Source organism: Amblyraja radiata, chromosome 16 (assembly GCF_010909765.2).
Source record: "Amblyraja radiata isolate CabotCenter1 chromosome 16, sAmbRad1.1.pri, whole genome shotgun sequence".
NCBI classification, from domain to species: domain Eukaryota; kingdom Metazoa; phylum Chordata; class Chondrichthyes; order Rajiformes; family Rajidae; genus Amblyraja; species Amblyraja radiata.
This window is the reverse complement of record NC_045971.1, coordinates 4,616,721-4,638,929: the sequence shown is the minus strand read 5'-3', so window position 1 is coordinate 4,638,929 and position 22,209 is coordinate 4,616,721. Positions and strand designations below refer to the sequence as shown.

General features: G+C 44.6%; 1 protein-coding gene across 2 annotated transcripts; it reads right to left on the bottom strand.

The window, feature by feature from the left end:
- Positions 1-1,402: 1,402 nt before the first annotated feature.
- LOC116981810 lies at positions 1,403-17,053 on the bottom strand. 2 transcript variants are annotated; one of them, XM_033034929.1, is made up of 10 exons: positions 16,926-17,053; positions 15,177-15,267; positions 13,822-13,942; positions 12,366-12,529; positions 11,723-11,773; positions 10,609-10,757; positions 8,174-8,369; positions 6,679-6,806; positions 4,916-5,090; positions 1,403-1,664 (listed from the first exon to the last, which is right to left on the bottom strand). In XM_033034929.1, the coding sequence occupies exons 1-10, from the start codon at positions 17,036-17,038 to the stop codon at positions 1,644-1,646; spliced, it is 1,209 nt and encodes a 402-aa protein (XP_032890820.1). In that variant the 5' UTR covers positions 17,039-17,053; the 3' UTR covers positions 1,403-1,643. The 2 variants fall into 2 exon arrangements, with proteins under 2 accessions (XP_032890820.1, XP_032890818.1); XM_033034927.1 differs by lacking the exon at positions 1,403-1,664 and adding an exon at positions 2,568-2,737.
- Between the last annotated feature and the right edge of the window lie 5,156 nt (positions 17,054-22,209).

The window sequence follows — 22,209 nt, the reverse complement described above, 5'->3', positions numbered from 1 at the left end:
AGATCCGAAAAATAACATTTGAGATGTAGACTATTTTACCCGTCTCTCTCAACAATTCTAATAGGCCAATCAGAAACAATAAATTAATATGAATTATTTAAAAGAAGATAAAAAATCAGAGGGAGTTTGTAACATGAAGCTGCAATGGAAATGGCTCTTGCTCCATGGCAACTTAGAATGGAAAAAGTTCCATTGCTACCCGCTCACTGTAGATACCAAATAAAGAAGTCATGTCAACCCCCCTCCCCTCCCTGTCTTGGATAGTCTATATATCTGTATCTTGGATGGATACAGCTTTTAATCCATTGTCTCTTGCGATAGCATCAGGAAGGGCTAATTTTCCAATGTATTGTGCAGTGTTGGGATCAAGCTCCCTTCAATCTCTCTGGAACAGGGACTAGCCGACCCGGGCAGCAACCAAGTCGCCTCGTGTACACACCATGTGTACTTTTCAAATACTGACCTGGGATCGAAATGATTCATTTTCCAAATGAAACAGCCCACATGAAATTCCTCAAATAGTTTGCCCAAAGGGGAACTCTATGGGATCAGCAAAGTCACCAACATGGTTTTCACGTTTATCTTCAGATGAGTTCTAAAGTAAACATGCAGACAAGATGTGCTGTCAGACTTTTAAAATGTCATAGCTCTATACAGCACAGGAACAAGCCCTTCGGCCCATAACGCCTGTACTGAACATGACGCCAAGACTAACTCATTGTTAGTTCTCAATTTCCAGAATTCCCTGTTTTACTTATCTTAGATCCATCCGTCTGATGGTTTTAAACTTTGTTTACATTAGTAACTTTAGAAGCATGGCCCCTATAACAGATGACAGATCTGTTAATGGGGTGTGGAAGAGAAGTATTCAAGTCTGTAATTACAAACATCAAAAGGCAAGGATGGGGGAATTTCTTTCCCCTGTGTTTATTTCCAGAGATACTTCATCCAGGAAGGTGTTTCTACACAAAACCCAAGGAGCAGTTTAGATCTGATGCTTAAATGTATAAACTAGAGAAAGAACCTTGCATTTGATCAGCAACCTTTAGTAGATGCCACATCGAAACCCATGTTGAGGTCGCTGCTTCATAAAATGCTAAGATTAAAATCAGAGAACACGGGAGGGAGGGGGAGGGGGGGGAGTGTTTCAGCAGCTTAGATGGAGTATGCAGAGGGAGGGAGGAAATAAATTAAAAGTAAGGGAAGGTGCAGGTGGTAAATGTAGGAAATAAAGATTGAAAATTCCCAGCTGTCATATGCTGCCTATTAAAATGAATTTATCAGTTTTGAATATTTCTGATCATTGTGTTCGAAGCCAGTATTTTACCATGCCGAGTGCTAACATGTGTGCAGAGAACCCTGTTATTACTTTGAGACCATTAAAACGAAAAGACCTTAACCCTTTCTTTCAAAATGTTTTTGTTTATTTAGAGGCCAGTCAATGCATTAATAAGCTTGCTCAAGAGAAAGAAGCTGTATTTCAGCAATTGGCTCAATTATCAACCAGTTACATAGTTTTTTCTTTGTCACCAAACAATTATACTCAAATGTTCCATTAAAAAAATAAATTTATTTCCTGTACTGATATTTGTGTGTATGCGTCTCTCCTTTCAACAACACCATGGATGGTGAATGCCAGCAGTTCAACATTGCATGACTTGTATCTGTGGAGGAACTCAAAGTTAGTATCTTTGGTGAAGATATTTAAGTTTTGACCTGGAGCAAAATACAAAGCTCTGGAGGAACTGAAGCAGGTCAGGCATCATCTGTGGAGAGAATGGGTAGATGAAGTTTCGGGTTGGGACCCTTCTGCAGAATCCCCAGGGCGATAGGAGCAAGATTTAATCAGAATCGAAGGGAAAACCTTTTTCAGAGGGTGGTGGGTATGTGGACCGAGCTGCCAGATGAGGTAGCTGAAGCAGGTACTAGGCGGCATTGGCCCAGCGGTAGAGTTGCCGCCGTACAATGCCAGAGACCCAGGTTCGATCCCGACAATGGGTGCTGTCTATGGAATTTGTACATTCTCCCCATGGGTTTCTGAGATCTTTGGTTTCCTCCCACACTTAACACAGGTTAGACAAAAGTGCTGGAGAATCTCAGCGGGTGCGGCAGCATCGATGGAGCGAAAGAAATGTGCAATGTTTTGGGAGGAAACCCTTCTTCAGACAGCAGGTTAATTGGCTTGATATAAGCGTAAATTGTCCCTAATGTGTGTGGGATCATGTTAGTGTACCTCAGGGACTGCTTCCATGCTGTATCTCTAAACTATACTACAAGAGCATTTAATACACTTGGAATATGGATAGGAAAGGTTAGAGGCACAGCACAGGCAATAGGACGAGTTTAGGCGGGCCACCTTGGTCAGCATGAACAAATTGGGCTGAAGGGCCCAATCAGGAAACCCATTCAGTCCTAGAGACACAAAATACTGGAGTAACTCAGCGGGCAGGCAGCATCTCTGGGGAAAAACGATGGGTGACGTTTCGGGTCGGATCCCTTCTTCAGACGTAAAAAAGGATCACATCCACACTATATTTCTAAATTAAAATTAACAATACACCATAAAAATAAACTTTTTTTTTTTATTAGTGTAGAGAGAGAGAAAGGTGGATCAGTTTTTGCAGCTCACTGCGAATCATATGTACATGAGAAGAGGAATCGCCATCTATCCTTGCTGACACTCCAAGTTGTTCAGATACTCCAACCAGTCAGCGAGCAAAGGCTTGGTTTGTGGAGGCTGGAAAAGAAGTAAGAGTGTTAGCTCAGCAACTGTAATGGGAAAAAATACTGATTAGTTTCAAGATACAGCACGGAAACAGGCCCCTCGACCCACTGAATCCGCAACAATCAGCGATCCCCGCACATTAGCACTATCCTACACACACTAGGGACAATTTACATTTTATCCCAAGCCAATTAACCTACAAACCTGTACGTCTTGAGTGTGGGAGGAAACCGGAGATCTCGGAGAAAACCCAGAGGCCACGGGAAGAATGTACAAACTCCGTACATACAGTAGGTATATTGCAAAGCCTACCTGAAGCGTCGCTGAAAATCTGCCGCTGCGGGTGTGCGCGATTTTGGCGCCGTTTAGAGGGGGGCGGGTTTAAAACGCGATTTTCTCTAGGCTGTTCAAATCGAAGATGTTCAGCCTAGTTAATTATTAACGAAAAAACGCTGGAAGACCCCGTCGCAAAAGCTACTATTAGTTTTAAAGGCCTCGTATAATAGTTATAGTAGTTTAAAAATCAATCTCTAAACCCGCGAACACCAGCAACCGCAGGGTCTCATAGAGCAAATAACTGAAGGTAGGTTGTATATTTTTACATTAAAAAGGGCTTCTTAAGATCCCTTTATACAAAGTTTAATATTGCGAGTAGCTCATTTTGGGCGCATTATATCCCGCAGTATTTTTCTGGGCATTTGGGGCACAAATCTACCGCAATGTGAACGTTCTAAACCAGCGCGTTCCACAGGGACCCACTGGAAAGCTGATTTAAATGGGCATTTATTTACAGCAATTGAACACTAAATTCCTTCCATTTGGCCTATAAATTAATGTAAATGAGATTTAAAAATCATGTTTTATTGTGAATTATTTGTGAATATTATTTGGACATTTAGGCTATTTAAAAATGTTAATCATTTATTAAGAAATGGATAGATGTTTAGATCTAGTAATTGAAGTCTGAAATTAGCTACAATTAGGTAGCTAACTAATTATATGCTTTAATTTCAGGTCATCCAAGTAAGATTATTTTATATTTGTTTCAGAATGCTTCAATCTATGATAACTGAAAATTTCATTCAGTTCTCTTAATTTTTAAGAAAGTTATGGGCTTTTGACTGTTCACGATCACAGCTTTTTTGTTATGTCCATAGAAAATCAATAGGGAACAAGATGCTCATTTCCCAGTATGAAAATGGCCATAACTTTTTAAATACTTGAGATATGAAAGTGAATTAGGTGTCAAATTAAACTTATTTTTATGCTTTATCTGATGGGATAAATTACAGACTTGATTTTAAAAATCTCAAAATTTTGTAACATTGCTACATACAGCACCCGTAGTCAGGATCAAACCTGGGTCTCCGGTGTTGTAAGGCAGCAACTTCATTTGCCTGCCAACTCTCGTTATCGTTCGCCCTTAAGCTATTTGTTGATGTTGGAGATGGGTGCAAAATGGCTTCCCGTCCTCTCCATCTGCCTGCCTGTTCACTCAGCCTTTCTTGTCCAAACCATCTCCCTCTCCCCAGAACAAAAGAGATTACAGAGAGTGATAGACACGGCCTGCTCCATCACAGGTACTGATTTTCCCACCATCAAAGGGATCTAGAAGGCAACTTTTCAAAAAGGCAGCCAATATCAAAGACCTACACCAACCTGGCATCATTCTCATCTAGCTACTACCATCAGGAAGGTGGTACAGGGTGCTGAAAACTCTGGTGCTGTAAGGCAGCAACTCTACCTCAGCGCCGCCATGCCTCCCAAGTTGGGAGAGGCAAGAGACTAGACGCTGGAACCTGCAGCCAAAACCAAACTGCTGGAGGAATGCAGCAGGTCTGGCAGCATCTGCCGAGGCAAAGGAATGGTCCATATGGAGTCGGAACCATCATCAGGACTGATGAAGAGCATCAATTTGAAACGTCAATGACACTTTGGCCTCCACAGATGCTGCCTGACCCAGAGTTTCTCCGTCTATTGACCAGAGGTTACAATGCAGAATGGAACATAAAAGTGCTGGAGTAACTCAGGTGGTCAGGCTGCATCCCTAGAGAACACGGATAGGTTACGTTTCAGGTCGAGACCCTTCTTCAGACTGAGTTACTCCAGCACTTTGTGTTCTTGTGTGTATTAACCAGCATCTTCAGTTCTTTGTTTCTACATTTAAACAGTGCAGAGTTGTGTCCTCACCTTAATCACCAGTTCAACCAGACAATTGTTTTCTTGGATGGAGCAGAGTTTAACCTCGCCGTCGCTAGGGTAACCGTGCTCAACATACAAAGTGTAAACTATGTTAGAGGAGCGGCCAGCTCTCCAATGCAGAAATTTCATCTTCCGTTCATCTTCCAGCCAATCAATGGCATACCTGGAAGCGAGACAGCAAAATCTCACATGAATATGGCAATTAAACAAACATATTCCAAGCTGCTGCGCCAGAATTAAAAGCTGAAATAGAATCTGATCCAAACCAGCAGAATAAAGAGATCAAATTAAAAAAAATACTTGGACAGGCACATGGGTAGGAAATGGATATGGGCTAAATGCAGACAACTGGGATTAGCTTAGATGGGGCATCTTGGTCGGCATGGGCATGTTGGGCCAAAGGGCCTGTTTTCGTGCTGTATGACTATGCCCTGATACGCCAAAGATAGACAGAAAATGTTGGAGTAACTCAGTGGGACAGGAAGCATCTCTGGAGAAAAGGAATGGGTGATGCTTCGGGTCAAGACCCTTCTTCAAACTCTGAACGGTCTCGATCCGAAACGACACCCATCCCTTCTCTCCAGAGATGCTGCCTGTCCCGCTGAGTTACTCCAGCATTTTGACTATCTTCGATTTAAACCAGCATCTGCAGTTTCTTCCTACATATTCAATATGCCAACTGCATCTAACACCTACAAGCAATACTATCAGAGTTTAAGAAACATTTAGACTGGTACATGGATAGGATAGGTTTAACGGGATATGAACCAAATGTAGGCAGGTGGGACTGGTGTAGATGGGACATGATGGTCGGTGTGGGCAAGTTGGGCAGATGGGCTTGTTTCCACGCTGTATGAATCTATGACCTGCACCTTTGCTCTGCATGTCCAAGGAAGTAGTAACTTTGTTCAAACCTGGGGAGAGGACAAACAGAAAAAAGATCGAACACTGGTTTCTACTCCTCATGTAAAAAAAAATCACGACAATGTTCGAGTTACTCAGCAGGTCAGTCAGCGTCTGTGGAGAAACAGCAGATATTTCAGATCCATGAACAGATCAGCGAGAAATGTGGGAAAATACTTAATTTATACAGGCGTAGGAGGGGTGGAGACCACAAAGGGGAAGTCTGTGACATTAGCGGACACTGAAAAAATGGGCTGGAGTCAAGTGGAGCAAGTTGGTCAGAAGTGGTGGGGCAAGAGCTGCGAAGTGATGGGTGGAAATAGACAAAATGCTGGAGTAACTCCAGGAAAACCCACGCAGCTATGGGGAGAATGTATAAACTCTGTACAGACAGCACAAGTAGTCAGGATCGAGCCTGGGTCTGGCACTGTGAGGCAGCAACTCTCTCGCTGTTCCACAGTGCCTCCACCCCCCGTAGAAAAAGAATTGGTGACATTTCAGATCAGCAGAGAAATAAACTGGAGGAGAAAAAAGTCTTGTGGCATGTTTGTAGAAGAACAAGACCAAGGACGTCAGAGAGAGAGAGTGGGAGTTCCCTCCCCCACAACGCCCCATCCCTCGCTCTAGTTCTACAGTCCCTCTTTGCTCGATTCCTCGACCCACGGTAAAAGATTCCATGCATTCCCCCTATCGTTGCTCCTCATGTTTTTATGCACCTCTATAAAATCACCCCTCAGCCATATATGCTCCAAGCAATAAAGTCGCAGCCTGTCCAATCTCTGCCCATAACTCAGTTCCTCGACTCTATACATCCTATTTCTATTTTGAAATAAAGAATGCAAACTCACCTGTTTTGCAAGTCCTGGATTTCCCCCCAGAGTTCCGCTTGGCTCATGTAACGTTTCCAGATCTCAGCTGTGACGTTTGGCAGATCAACGAACTCCATTTCAGACAGGTCAAGGAAGGCACAGTTGGTCTAGGGAAGAGGATTGAAAAGAAATGCCGATTGATTGATAAGAAAGATACAGCATGGAAACAGGCCCTTCGGCCCACCGAGTCCACGTTGACCATCGACCACTCGTTCACACTAGCTGTATGTGACCTCACTTTCTCATCCACTCCCCACACACTAGGGGCAATTTACAGCTCATTAACCACACTTCTTTGGGTTGTGGGAGGAAAGTGGAGCACCCGGAGGAAGCGCTGTCAGAGGGAGAACCTGTAAACTCCACACTGACAGCACCAGAGGGCAGGATTGAGCCTGGGTCTCTGGTGCTGTGAGGCAGCAGCTCTATTCACTGCGCCATCCACTTTACATTTAAAACCACACACACACCGCAATAGTCCATTATACCACCAATTTTAGTATCATCGACAAACTTACTAATCATTAATAAACTAAATGACGAATAAAGGACCCAGCCCCAGAAGTCTTGCTAAGATCCAAGGACTTACCAAAATCCATTGCCCTGCCCTCGTCAATCCTTAGTCATCTCCTCAAAATATAACACAAACAAATTTTTGAGACATAATCTCCCTTGAACAAAGCTATCCTGATTATCCCAAATCAGTCCTTGCCTTCCAAATGCAAATAAATCCTGTCCCTCAGAATCCGTTCCAGTACCTTTCCTATCACTGATGCAAGGCTCACAATCCTGCAGTTGCACAACTTGTTCCTGCAGCCCTTCCTAAATATAGGCACATTAACCAGCCTCCAGTCGTCCCTGAACAATGAAGATACAAAAGTCTTAGCCATTTCTTTTACAGTCTAGTGTGTGAGACCATAGAAAAACAGGACTATTGGTATTGGCACATTATCATCAGGTGTACCGAGATACAGTGGAAAGCTGTTGTTGGTGTGCTATCCAATCGAATCAGATAATGCTATGCACGAATACAATCAAGCCATACACAAGGACAGCAGGTAGAGCGAAGAGATAACTACCAGAATGCAGAATACAGTTTTTCAGCATTGTAACGCAACAGTTCCAGAGAAAAAGTCCAATGTTCGCAGTGAGGTAGGTTGGGAGATCAGGACTGCACCCAAGCTGATAGAAGGAACGTTCAGAAGTCTGATAGCAGAGGGGAAGTAGCTGCTCCTGAATTTGGTGGTACACGCTTTCTAGCTTTTGTATCTTCTGCCCAACAATATAATACTTGAAAGCACGACTACATTTAGTTTTAGACAACCCACTCGGTCATCCTTTCCAACACCAGGTATCACTTCAGACACACTCCCCAAACAAAACCCTCGAGTTGGCCCAATTTGTAACTCAAGAGGCATGTGGGAAGTGAATTTAAGCTGCAAGCAATAAATACCCAAAAGGGAAAGTGATCTCGCACCTCGAGCTTTGCCGCCCCATTGTCAGTCCAGGTCACGGTCAGCACGAGAGGAGTGAGCTTAGTCAGTGAGATCAACGCACAGGGATCAAACTGAAGCCTCACTTGGTCTTCGGAGAGCCCAAGGATTTCCACACCTGACTGGGTCTTCAGAACCTGTTGGAGCTGTGACAGTGTGCGGACATCACACGGGCTGACTCTTTAATAAAACACAACAGAATTAGTCATGAGGGGAAAGGCAAGAAGAAGGTGAAGTGCTCGCAAGCATGAGTGAGTAAACGCTCAACACACATTAACCCAATCATCTCCAAGATCATTCTCGTAAACCTCCTCTGGACCCTCTCCAACGCCAGCATATCCTTCCTCAGATATGGGGCCCAAAACTGCTCACAATACTCCAAATATGATCTGCCATGATCATATTGAATGGCGGTGCAGGCTCGAAGGTCCGAATGACCTACTCCTGCACCTATTTTCTATGTCTATCTATATTTCTAAATGCAGCCCGACTAATGCCTTATAAAGCCTTGGCTTTACATCCCTGCTTTTATATTCTAGCCCGTTGCACCTCTGATTTCCAAATCCTCTCCCCATTTAGAAAATAGTTACGCCGTTATTCCTACTACCACAATGCATGACGCCACACTTTACTATGTTGTATCCCATCCAACACTTCTTAGCCCACTCTCCCAACCAATGAGTTCCACAGATTCACCACCCTCTGACTAAAGAAATTCCTCATCCTAAAGGAACTAAGTGTAGAGAAAGAAGGACCATGGCATGCATGCCTCATATGGACAGCGGGGCAGGAAAGAGGATTATTATGATGACATATGCAATATTTTCCTTTAATATTAGTGGAATAAAATGCAAGATATGAGACTATATGAAAGTATAAAACTATCTAGGCCGCAACTACACTACTGTGTATAGATATGATCTCCCCACAGGAGGATGCAAAAGCAGAGGATCCAGAGATAGTTTACATGGATGACGTCAGGGCTGCAGAATTTAAGACGACTGACTAGATTATGATTGTATATTTGGGAAAGAGGAAAAACATGCGAGGTTTAGGCAGAGTGAATGGCAAGGACCTATTACCCTTAGAAGAGAAGGTAATAAACATGGGGAATGGATTTAAAATAATTGTCATTTTTGGACGGGAGACGACCCAAAACTCACTTCCTCGAAGACATGAAAGCAGAAACCACGGCACATATAAAAAGTTTGAGTGGAAGTGCTTTTGTGCTGTATGCTACAAATGAATGGTCAGAGAGCTGGGAAGTGAGAGAAGCCTTGGTCAGCACAGATAGGAATCGGCTTCGGAGCCAAAAATGTTTCCGATTCTATGATCGTGAGCGTAAAATTCTTTCTCAGACAGCTGGAAAAATATTACCGATTTTAATCAGAGGTTGCTGTGGTAGTAATCACTCTTGTTTTCTTTCATCATAAGTTTAGTTTAGAGATAAAGTGTGGAAACAGGCTCTTCAGCCCACAGAGTACGCGCCGACCAGCAATCACCCCGCACACTAGCACTATCTTACACATCAGGGACCATTTATAATTTTACCAAAGTCAATTAACTGACAAACAGGTACGTCTTTGGAGTGTGGGACGAAACCGGAGCATCTGGGAAAAACAGGTCACGGGGAGAACGTGTAAACTCTGTTCAGGCACCTGGGCCCCTGGCGCTGTAAGGCAGCAACTCTACTGCTCAGACATTTTTGAAAAAGTGAACTGTAGAGTGTAAAACAGAATCTTCCCAGAATATTTCTGTGGCTGACGCGATGTTCAATGCTCACCACCTGAAATATCAGTCATCGACTCCACAGGGAGGGCCTTCATGATGCAACTGCCAACTCGAAGGATGTGCTGGTGATGGAGAGGGTCCTGAGGAGGTTTATGCGAATGATCCCAGGATTGATTGGGTTAATATATATTGAGCATTTGACGGCACTGGGCCTGCACTCACTCGAGTTTAGAGGGATGAGGGGCGGACTGCATTGAACCTAACCGAATAGTGAAAGGCCTGAATAGAATGGATGCAGAGGATTTTTCCACTAGTGGGAGAGTATAGGACCAGAGGGCACAACCTCCGAATAAAAGGATGTACCTTTAGTAAGGAGATGAGGAGGAATTTCTTTAGTCAGGGGGTGGTGAATCTGTGGAATTCTTTGCCTCAGACGGCTGTGGAGGCCAAGTAATTAGGTAGTTTTAAGGCGGAAATTGTGTTACTTGATTGGTAACTCAAGTAACTCAATTGGAGAGAAGGCAGGAGAATAGGATTGAGGGGGAAAGATAGATCAGCCATGATTGAATGGCAGAGTAGACTAGATGGGCCGAATGGCCTAATTCTACTCCTATGGTTCATGAATAGTTTGTGCACAGTAAATTGTTATGGCTATTAATCGTTTAATATCTTGTCTAGTGATCCTCACCTCTCACTGAAGCCACTTTTCCTGGCCAGTTGCTGGACTGCCTTTTGTGCCTGTTGTATTAAAGCTCGACATTTGCTGATAGACAGAGTGCACTCCTCAATTCCACGCTCAATCCGACTCTTCTCTTCACCCAATCCAAGTTTCTGCTTCTACACACCAAATTCCAAAATACAGCATAGAATATGTTTAAAAGAACATCATTCCCAACCATACACAATGCAGTAGCATAACTAATAGAACAGCTCCACCACTGTGCCAGGGACCCAACATCAATTCTGACTCTCAGTGCTGTCTGTGGGAAGGTGCCGTTCCCTGTGCCCGCCTGGGTTTCGTGAAGTTTGAATGGTTGTTGGCTAGTGGAAAAATTTGTGTGTGTGTGTGGGGGAGAATGTTGACGGGAATAGCACAGACTTGGTGGGCCAAAGGGCCTGCCTCCATGTTAAACGAGTCTACAATGCTGTACACATTAGAGCTCGTTCCACTGCGGCTCAAAGAATGAGGCTAAGTGGAGGAACAATTGGCTGCAGTACACCAGGGATTACTATTGATGGGCAGACAACCCAGGGCTTGAGATTCGATCCATGAAAGCAATAGTTCAGCAAACCTGGCGACTGTGGGAGGACACCAGCACTGAACCTGTACTCGCTGGTGGTTAGAAGGATGAGGAGACACCTCATAGAAACTTACTGAATAGCAAAAGGTCTGGTGAGAGCAGATGTGGAGAGAATGTTTCCACTGGTGGGAGAGTCAAGGACCAGAGGGCACATCCACAGAATAAAAGGACCTAGCTTTAGAAAGGTGAGGAAGAACATCTTTAGTCAGAGGGTGGTGAATCTGTGGAATTCATTGTTGCAAATGGCCGCAAAGGCCGTCAAAAGTTATTTGAAAGGCGGATATTAACATTCTTGATTAGTAAGGGTGCCAAGGGTTATGGGGAGAAGGCAGGAGAATGGGGTGGAGTGGGAAGGATCAGCCAAGATTGAACGGCAGAGCACTCGATGGGCCGTATGGCCTAATTCTGCTTCTATGAGTTATGAACAGAGCTGATGGAACTTTACAATAACCTACTGGTCCATGTCAGGGAAGTTAGCAGACATAACTCACGCAAACATACCTCCTTCTGCTGTAACCTCTTCCGTTGAGCAGCCTCTTCAAGCTGTTGTTTCTATTTAATGGAAAGATTATGAAAATGAATCAACAATCCTGATGCTGAGCTTGAGACAGAAGCCACGCCAAACTTGGAAGCAACAAAGTGCACCGTGGCCAACAAGAAGAACACAACAGCTACGATAGAACCGGTGATAGACACCAAATGCTGGAGTAACGCGGCAGATCAGACAGCACTATGGAAAAAAACTGCGCCCCACTATGTCAGGACCCTTCCTCAGTCTGAAAGTTAGGGGGTGGGATGGGGGAGTGAAGATCTGGAGGCACAAACAGAACATGATCAATCAGGGCCAGCTACAAATGACCTCAGACAAGGTGGTGTCCTGGTAAGCCCACTATTGGCTCGGGAAGGTGCAATCTCAATAGGGATACAATGCGGAGCGCCGAAGAACAGGTTAAATGACCAGGGAGAAGGAAGGGGGCAACGGGGGGGGGGGGGGGGGGGGGGGGGGGGGGAGTGTATGCAGAAGTTACTTAAAATGAGAGAATTCAATGTTCACACCTGTATATTCCAGCATTGTGCCTATCGTTGGTATAAACCAGCATCTGTAGTTCTTAGTTTCTACATGATGGAATCAGAATGCAGTTACCTTTGCTTCATACAGCTGCACAGCTTCCCTCAGAGTTTGCTGCTTCGTCTCCAAAGCTTGGAATTTCTGCAGGATTGTGGAGATGTTTTGCAACTCCTCTTCTTGCACTCGAGATTCCGACTTCAAACTCTTCCACCTCTGCCTCGTTTCATTGACTTTCAGCTCTTTAAAAAAGTGAAGTTCCTTTGTAAATACTCCATCTTTTAACAGGTCTACTGCTGCCAATACAACACCCCCTCTGCACCAGGCAAGACACCTCATTCACTGTCATGGGTCAGTTAAAATCAATTACACAATTTGTACTTTGCGGCTGAAATACCAAGCTGAGCTGCCATCCATCTCTTTGGTGACCATTGGACCACCTTTCATCAGGCTTTACTTGCACTATATTCCATTCCCATTATCTGTATCTGTACACTGTGGACGGCTCGACTATAATCATGAACAGTCTTTCTGCTGACTGGATAGCAGGCTACAAAAAGCTTTTCACTGTACCTTAGTACACGTGACAATAAACTAAACTAAAAATAAGCACCAATGCAATGCAATCACAAAGAAAGCTCATCAACACCTCTACTTCCTTAGAAGATTGAAGAGATTTGGTATGTCGACTTCTACAGGTGTGTGGTAAAGAGCATGCTGACGAGTTGCATTACAGCCTGCTTCTGCTTCTCGAACACCGAGGAACGAAGGAGATTACCGAGCGTGATGGACACAGCCCGGTGTCCATCACAGGTTCTGACCCCCCCCCCCTTCATCAAAGGGATCTATAGGAGGCGCTACCTCAAAAAGGTAACCAATATCAAAGACCCATATCACCTGGCCATGCTCTCATTTCACTCCTACCATTGGGGAGTTGGTATTCTGAAAAACGTGAACACTAGTTTCAAGACCGGCCTCTTCACAACAACCATCTTGAACACGACACAACAGCCATGCACTTCTAGGGATTGTATTTAGTTGCTCCAAGGCCTTCAGAATTTTTTGCACCAATATTTCAATTATTAATTTATTGGGTGTTTGTTTATTACATATCATCAATGTGTATTATGTTTACAGACCTGTTATAATTTCATAAATGATATGAGCAGAATTAGGCCATTCGACCCATCAAGTCAACTCAGCCATTCAATCATGGCTGATCTATCTCTCCCTCCTAACCCCATTCACCAGCCTTCTCCCAAGAATCTATCTATCTCTCTTACAAATATCCATTGACTTGGCCTCCACAGCCTTCTGTGGCTATGAATTCGACAGATTCACCACTCTCTGACTATACTGCTGTAAGTGAAAGTTTAAATGATTGATTGCTTGCACAAGTAACAATTAAACACTCTTGCCTCTATTCTTCCATTTGAACCCCGTTGTTTGTTGAAAAAGGTGGACAGCCAAGGACAGGCTTCCTTGCACTTTCTACCCCAGATTTCCTCAGACACATCTGAACCGCAAAACTCACGGATGTCCTGCTGCTGTGTGATTTCTTTAATCGTGGTAGCATCACTGTTTTTCACCAGATCCAACAACAAAGCACAAGTCTTCAGCTGCCGAAACGTCATCTTCTGGTTCCTCCGAAAACCCTTTAAGAGACCAAGATGGCAGTCACATTGCAGTTATTATTTGTATTGGTTGGTTACAGAAGAACTTTGGCGTAAAAACTCAAAATGCTATGCTCAAATAACAAGGACCGGACTTTTCATCCATATCATAAAAGGTGGACAAGAACCTCCAACTAAACTCCAAACTACATAATAATACTAGATTTATTACAGACTCAAGGTCCAGACAAGGGACATTACATAAAAATGCATTGCATATTAAAAAACATCATAAAGTACATATAAAATCTTTGTATATCACTCATAAAAGCATCATAAATTATATATTAAAAAAACAAACCCCAAACAAAACACACAATACATGAATTAAAATTCAGAATAAAAAGAATGATCAATGTCCTACAACGAGGCAACAATACCAGTGTCTCCACAACTGGGATTCGTAGCGTGTAGTGCTAAACCTTATGTTTGACAAGGCCACAATAATTACATTTTTAGAGTAATTTATCCTGCAAATGAATTTATACATATGATTTCTTAGGATAGCTTCTAACTGACTCCTGCAGCCACAAACATGTTACTAGCACTACACAGACTTGGAGGACAATGTCTTTGGCTTTTCACTATTTTAATAAATGTATACTGTACTTTTTGTTGTTTATTACGATGTTTAGATTAGATTAGATTAGATTTGTTTATTGTCATTCAGACCTTTCGGTCTGAACGAAATTTCGTTTCCCTGCAGTCATACATATAATAAAAAATGACAAAAACACACAATCAACACAAATTTAACACAAAGTTCACCAAACACCTCCTCACTGTGGTGGAAGGCAAAATCTTAAAAAGATTTACAGAGAACTATGCTTACATATCTGTTGTGCTGCTGAAAGTAAGAATGTCACAGTCTCGGAAGGATCTGAACACTGGTGTAAAGTTATTTGTTCAATGAGGACAATCCTAGGCTAATTCTCTCCAGCTAATGTGTTGTCTAATTCTCTCCAGCTAAAGCCAATGTGTTGTCCTAATGGCAGACATAACTTGATTACACATTGGCCATATGTAGATAGATAATGATGCCCACTGATCTCTATACATTCCCACTTCTGACCATCTGCAGCCAGCTGAAGCATCAGATCTTATCAAATTGCTTCATCCTTAAATTTAGACTAGGGATGCAAACATTTAATATACAAATCGCTTATTAACATTGCCTAAATTGCATAATAATGCATCATCGAACCACAATACTCACCATCGCATGCTGAACGACAGTAGGGCCTTCCTCTGTTGTACATTCCTCTGTTTTAGGGAGATTTCTTGCTGATTCTACCTCTTTAAGCAGCCTGAAAGTTAGCAAAGTTTCTCCGTCAATGGAGCTAGTCAAAGGCAGCACAATTTTAGAGACACACCTGCCTGGTTGCAAGAATTCTCCTTTGTAAATCAGTTCTCAGTCTTTCTAAACCAGAGCAGAAGCAGTCCAGCTATCATCTGATATTTGCCATCACCAGGGCATACTTCTGTTCCTTTTTTCTATGTTCTATGTCTTGGACATAGTTAGGGAGCGATTCGAATGGGGGGGGGGGGGTGTAGGATGGAGTCGAGGTATGTGGAAATTTCAGTCTGAAGAAGGGTCACGACACCCATCCCTTCTCTCCAGAGATGCTGCCCGTCCCGCTGCGTTACTCCAGCATTCTGTGTCTATCTTAGGAATAGGTGACATCTCGGGTCAGAACCCTTCGTCAGACCGCTGTGAATTGAGGGATATGGATGATGTAGTCTTGGCATTGTGTTCTGCACGGACATTGTGGGCCAAAGGACCTGTTCTTGTGCGGCAGAGTCTACGGAGCTAGGTATGAAATGCTGGAGTAACTCAGTGAGACAGGCAGCATCTCAGGAGAGAAGGAATGGGTGACGTTTCAGGTCGAGACTTTTCTACATTGACAATAGGTGCAGGAAGAGGCAATTCGGCCCTTCGAGCCATTCAATGTGATCATGGCTATCATCCAGAATCAGTCCCCCGTTCCTGCCTTGTCTCCATAACCCTTGATTCCGTTAGCCCTACGAGCTAAATCTAACTCTCTTTTAGACATAGAAAATAGGTGCAGGAGTAGGCCATTCGGCCCATCGAGCCTGCACCACCATTCAATATGATCATGGCTGATCATCCAACTCAGTATCCTGTACCTGCCTTCTCTCCATACCCCCTGATCCCTTTAGCCAATCTAACTCCCACTTAAATATAGCCAATGAACTGTGGCCTCAACTACCTTCTGTGGCAGAGAATTCCACAGATTCACCACTCTCTGTGTGCGAAAAATGTTTTCCTCATCTCGGTCCTAAAAGATTTCCCCCTTATCCTTAAACTGTGACCCCTTGTTCTTTTGAATGCATCCAGTGACTTGGCAGAGAATCCCACAGATTCACAACTCAGTTTCCCCCCCCATAAAGTCCCCCCCCAATCTCAGTCCTAAATCATTTAGTAAATGGCCTACCCCCCTGGTTGTTAAGACTGCGGACCCATTGGCCATATGTAGATAGATAATAGGCACACAGAAATGCTGGAGAAACTCAGCGGGTGCAGCAGCATCTATGGAGCGAAGGAAATAGGTAACGTTTCGGGACGAAACCCTTACGGGTTTCGACCCGAAACGTTGCCTATTTCCTTACGGGTTTCGACCCGAAACGTCGCCTATTTCCTTACGGGTTTCGACCCGAAACGTCGCCTATTTCCTTACGGGTTTCGACCCGAAACGTCGCCTATTTTCCTTCGCTCCATAGATGCTGCGGCACCCGCTGAGTTTCTCCAGCATTTTTGTGTACCTTCGATTTTCCAGCATCTGCACAGTTCCTTCTTGAACACATTAATGTCCACAGATCTCAACACATCCCCACCTCTGACAACCTGATGCATCTCCCGGTATCTTCCCCCCCCCCCCCGTCACCTCACATCGCCGAGCACCCTCCCGCCCTGGTCCCGCCCGCCCGGCCCGGCCCCACTCACTCGGCCGTCACCATCACCGCCACCGCCGCGGACGCCATCTTGTTGCCGTTGCCGCCGTCCGTTCGTTCAAACTCCAAAGCCCGCCAAAAAGCGCCCATTGGCTTTGACGCCATGTTAAAGGGGAGGTCCGCCGAGGCTCTTAAAGGCGCGGCCGGAGCGGGTCGGTGGTCAGTTAGTCAGGCGGCCCCATCCACAGTCAGTGGGAAATAATATAATAATAATAAATTTTATTTATGGGCGCCTTTCAAGAGTCTCAAGGACACCTTACAAAAATTGAGCATGTAGAGGAAAAACATGTAAGGGGAATGAAGTAAATAGTAGAGACATGACTAGTACACAAAGTAAAGACAGAATTCAATACAAAACACAGTATGAGGCAATTAATGCACAGATGAAAAGGGAGGGGGACGTGGGGCGAAGGATAGGCAGAGGTGAAGAGATGGGTCTTGAGGCGGGACTGGAAGATGGTGAGGGACACGGAATTGCGGATCAGTTGGGGGAGGGAGTTCCAGAGCCTGGGAGCTGCCCTGGAGAAGGCTCTGTCCCCAAAACTGCGGAGGTTGGACTTGTGGATGGAGAGGAGACCGGCTGATGTGGATCTGAGGGACCGTGAGGGTTGGTAGGGGGAGAGGAGGTCAGTGAGATATGGGGGGGCCAGATGGTGGAGGGCTTTGTAGGTGAGGACCAGGATTTTGTAGGTGATCCGGTAGGAGATGGGAAGCCAGTGAAGTTTTTTGAGGACTGGAGTGATGTGATGCCAGGATTTGGTGTGGGTGATGAGTCGGGCGGCTGCGTTCTGGACCAGTTGGAGTTAAGTTCAAGTTCAAGTGAGTTTATTGTCATTGTCATGAATATGGTGCATGGAGGAACTGCGGGATGCTGGGTTACACCGGAGGTAGACACAAACTAAATAGACAGTCTGAAGAAAGGGTCTCGACCCATTCCCGCTCTCCAGAGATGCTGCCTGTCCCGCTGAGTTAAGTTCAAGTTCAAGTGAGTTTATTATGTCCCTGTATAGGACAATGAAATTCTTGCTTTGCTTCAGCACACAGAACATAGTAGGCATTTACTACAAAACAGATCAGTGTGTCCATATACCATAATATAAATATATACACACATGGATAAATAAACTGACAAAGTGCAAACAGAAAATGGGTTATTCCGACTTCTCTGTCCTGGGTCTCCTCCATTGCCAGAGTGAGCAACAGCGGAAATTGGAGGAACAGCACCTCATATTCCGTCTGGGGACCTTGCGTCCGGATGGCATTAATATTGGAAGAAGGGTTTCGGCCCGAAACGTCGCCTATTTCCTTCGCTCCATAGATGCTGCTGCACCCGCTGAGTTTCCCCAGCAAATTTGTGTACCTATTAATAATCAGTTTTGTCCGAGCCAGGTTTAATAGCCTGATGGCTGTGGGGAAGTAGCTATTCCTGAACCTGGTTGTTGCAGTCTTCAGGCTCCTGTACCTTCTACCTGAGGGTAGCAGGGAGATGAGTGTGTGGCCAGGATGGTGTGGGTCTTTGATGATACTGCCAGCCTTTTTGAGGCAGCAACTACAGGTTTTTGTTTCTAGCAACACTCAGGGTAACTATTCACCGGAATGAAAACTATTTAACTTTAACGAAACGAGGATGTTGCCAGGACCAGAGGTTGTGAGATAAAGGGAGAGGCTGAGTAGGCTGGGTCTCTATTCCACGGAGCGCATGAGGAGGAGATCTTATCGAGGTGTATAAGATAATGAGAGGAATAGATCGGGTGGATGCACATAATCTTTCTTTTGCCAGAGTAGGGGAATCGAGGACATAGGTTCAAGGTGAAGGGGAAAAGATTTAATAGGAATCCGAGGGGTAACCTTTTCACACAAAGGGTGGTGGGTGTATGGAACAAGCTGCCAGAGGAGGTCGTTGAGGCTGGGACTATCCCATCTCGATCAGGTAGGCTATTGGATCGAGGAATTGAGTTTAATGCAGATACGTGCATGGTGTTTTTATTTTGGAAAGTCAAACCAGGGCAGAACATTCACGGAGAAAAACAGGGCCCCGTGTACTGTTGTAGAGCAGAGAATCCAGGAGTACAGGTATCACAGGCAGATAAGGGTGATTATCAATATATTGACCTTCTTCAGTCAGGGTAGAGTATAGAAATTATTTTAAAAGATGGCGAGGCTACGTTAGGGTTAGTGTTGTCTTCAGTTTAGGTCACCCTGCAGTATGTTGTGAAGCTGGAAGCCTACAGGGAGGAGGTCCAGCACTTAGCAGCATGGTGCGCTGACAACAACCTGGCCCTTAACTCCAAGAAGACCAAGGAGCTCATTGTAGACTTCAGGAAGTCCAGGGGCGGCACGCACACCCCCATCCACATTAACGGGACGGAGGTGGAAAGTGTTTCTAGCTTCAGGTTCCTGGGTGTTAACATCTCCGATGACCTCTCTTGGACCCACAATACCTCAACTCTGATCAAGAAGGCTCACCAGCGTCTCTTCTTCCTGAGGAGACTGAAGAAGGTCCATCTGTCTCCTCCGATCCTGGTGAACTTCTACCACTGCACCATCGAGAGCATCCTTACCAACTGTATCACAGTATGGTATGGCAACTGCTGTCTCCGACCGGAAAGCATTGCAGAGGGTGGTGAAAATCGCCCAACGCATCACCGGTTCCTCGCTCCCCTCCATTGAGTCTGTCCAAAGCAAGCATTGTCTGCGGAGGGTACTCAGCATAGCCAAGGACTGCTCTCACCCCAACCATGGACTGTTTACCCTCCTACCATCCGGGAGGCGCTACAGGTCTCTCCGTTGCCGGACCAGCAGGTCCAGGAACAGCTTCTTCGGCGGCTGTCACTCTACTCAACAACGTACCTCGGTGACTGCCAATCACCCCCCCCCCCCAGACACTCCTCCCACAGGAAAAACACTGTGTCTGTATATATGCTAATGTAAATATTTATTCAAATCATATGCTATGTCGCTCTTCCAGGGAGATGCTAAATGCATTTCGTTGTCTCTGTACTGTACACGGACAATGACAATTAAAGTTGAATCTGAATCTGATCTGAAAGAGTGCAGAGAAAATTTCAGGATATTACCGGAACTTGAGGGTCTGAGTGATAGGGAGAGGTTGGGCAGGCTAACTCCCAGGAGAACAGGATACTGATGAGTGATCTAATAGAGGTGAAAAGAACATGAGAGGGATGGGGTGAAGAGTCTTTTACCCAAGGTTGGGGAAATCAAGAACCAGATATAGGTTTAAGGTGAATGTGGCAACTTTTTCCAGAGTGGTAGGTATATGGAATGAGCTGCCAGTAAGCGGATTGGGGTCTTGCCTCCTGCGCCATCAAAAACGCTCTGCGTGCTTCAAGGTCAGCTGCGGGATGCGACCCCGATGCACAAAGACTGAACGGTGGCCGGGTGAAGTGTGGCTCGACGGTCACAGGTCAATGTGTCTGCATTGAGACGTCAGAGTGCCACTTTAGGCCCTGCATGTGGATCGGACACTGCCTGCAGCTGCACAAGAGTGCAGCTATCCTGCAACACCAGTCACACCCTGGCCACTCCCTCTTCTCCCATCAGGCAAAAAGAATGGAAGTGTGAAAACGCACAGCACCAGATTCGGGGAGTTTCTTCCCAGCTGTTATCAGGCAACTGAATCATCCTACCACAACCGGAGAGCAGTGCTGAACTACTATCTACCGCTTTGATGACCCTCGGACTATCCTTGATCGGACTTTGCTGGCTTTTCTTTGCACAAAACATTATTCCTGTATCATGTATCGATACATTGCAAATGGATCAATTGTAATCATGTGTTGAGTTTCTGCTGACTGGTTAGCACACTAAAAGCTTTTCCCTGTACCTCAGTTTATGTGACAATAGGGGGTTGCACGTAAGGTCACTGGGTCATAGGGCTTGACGCACGGAGCCGCTCAATCCATCTGGAGGACATAGATGTTATTAATGCAAGAAACGCGTACTTTCCTACCTGTTAAAAACCGCCAAAATGTTGAATTTTTGCGCTGTAAAAAATTGTGGAAGTGTGAGAGACATGTACCCAACTTCAGAATTCCAAAAGTGAAGCGAAATGAAGGTAGACAAGCGAGAGCTGAAGGGACAACAGCAGCTAAAGTGCTTGGCAAACATTGGCCGTGCAGTTTTTAAGAAGGGTTTCGGCCAGAAACGTTGCCTATTTCCTTCGCTCCATAGATGATGCTGCACCTGCTGAGTTTCTCCAGCATTTTTGTGTACCTTGGCCATGCAGATATCAGAATTGAAAATATTGGGAATTATCACGTTTGCTCACTGCATTTCATCAACAGTAAGGCATTATTTGTGTTTTTTCTTGATTCCTTTGGTATCTAAAAAGTCTCAGAAGTGATAAATCTGGCTGTAAATTTTGCTTCAGAGGCGTTTTCTTTTTGTATGTAAAAACCCACTTGAGAACCATGGGCGATTTAAAAAATTTACAGCCAGATTTATCACTTCTGAAACTTTATAGATGCCAAATGAATCAAGAAAAAACACAAATAATGCCTTAGGTGATGAAATACAGTGAGCAAACGACCAATGTTCACCAAGCACTCTGGCTGTTGTTGTCCCTTCAGCTCTCGCTTCTATCTACCGTCATTTCTCCTCACTTTTAGAATTCTGAAATAGCCTAAATGTCTCTCACGCTTATTCCGATTTCCATTATTTACAGCGCAAAAATTGACAAATTTTGGCGGGTTTTAACGGGCCCTCTACGCTGGAAACAATGGTAAGTGCCTACCTGCAGTTCATCGCATGTACTCCAGTTGGAGTAGCATAGCAACAGTACGGGTCATGGGTCGTGACCCGACTGCCGTGAAACCTCCCTATAAACTAAACTCGGACCACTAATAACTTTGCTTGGTCAGGCCAACTCAGTGATGCCACTAGGGCAATGAGCCTTTATGGCCAGATTAAAAATTCTAGATTTCTAGCAACTTAGACATGAATCATGAAAAATTACACCAAAACATGGCAACTCTTGTATACTGTCTCGGTATACTATTCCTATGCAGGCATTGCCACTTTTCATTTCACTGCACATCTCGTATGTGTATGTGACAAATAAACTTGACTTGACTTAACTAAACTATGATTGTTTATTTAGTTTAGAGATACAGTGTGGAAACAACCCCTGTGGCCCACTGTCCACACCAACCAGTAATTACCCATACAGTACTATCCTACACACTAGGGATAATTAGATTTCTAAGATTAGAGAACCCTAATTGGTACTTTGCCTCATACCAGCAGTCTTGTCTTAA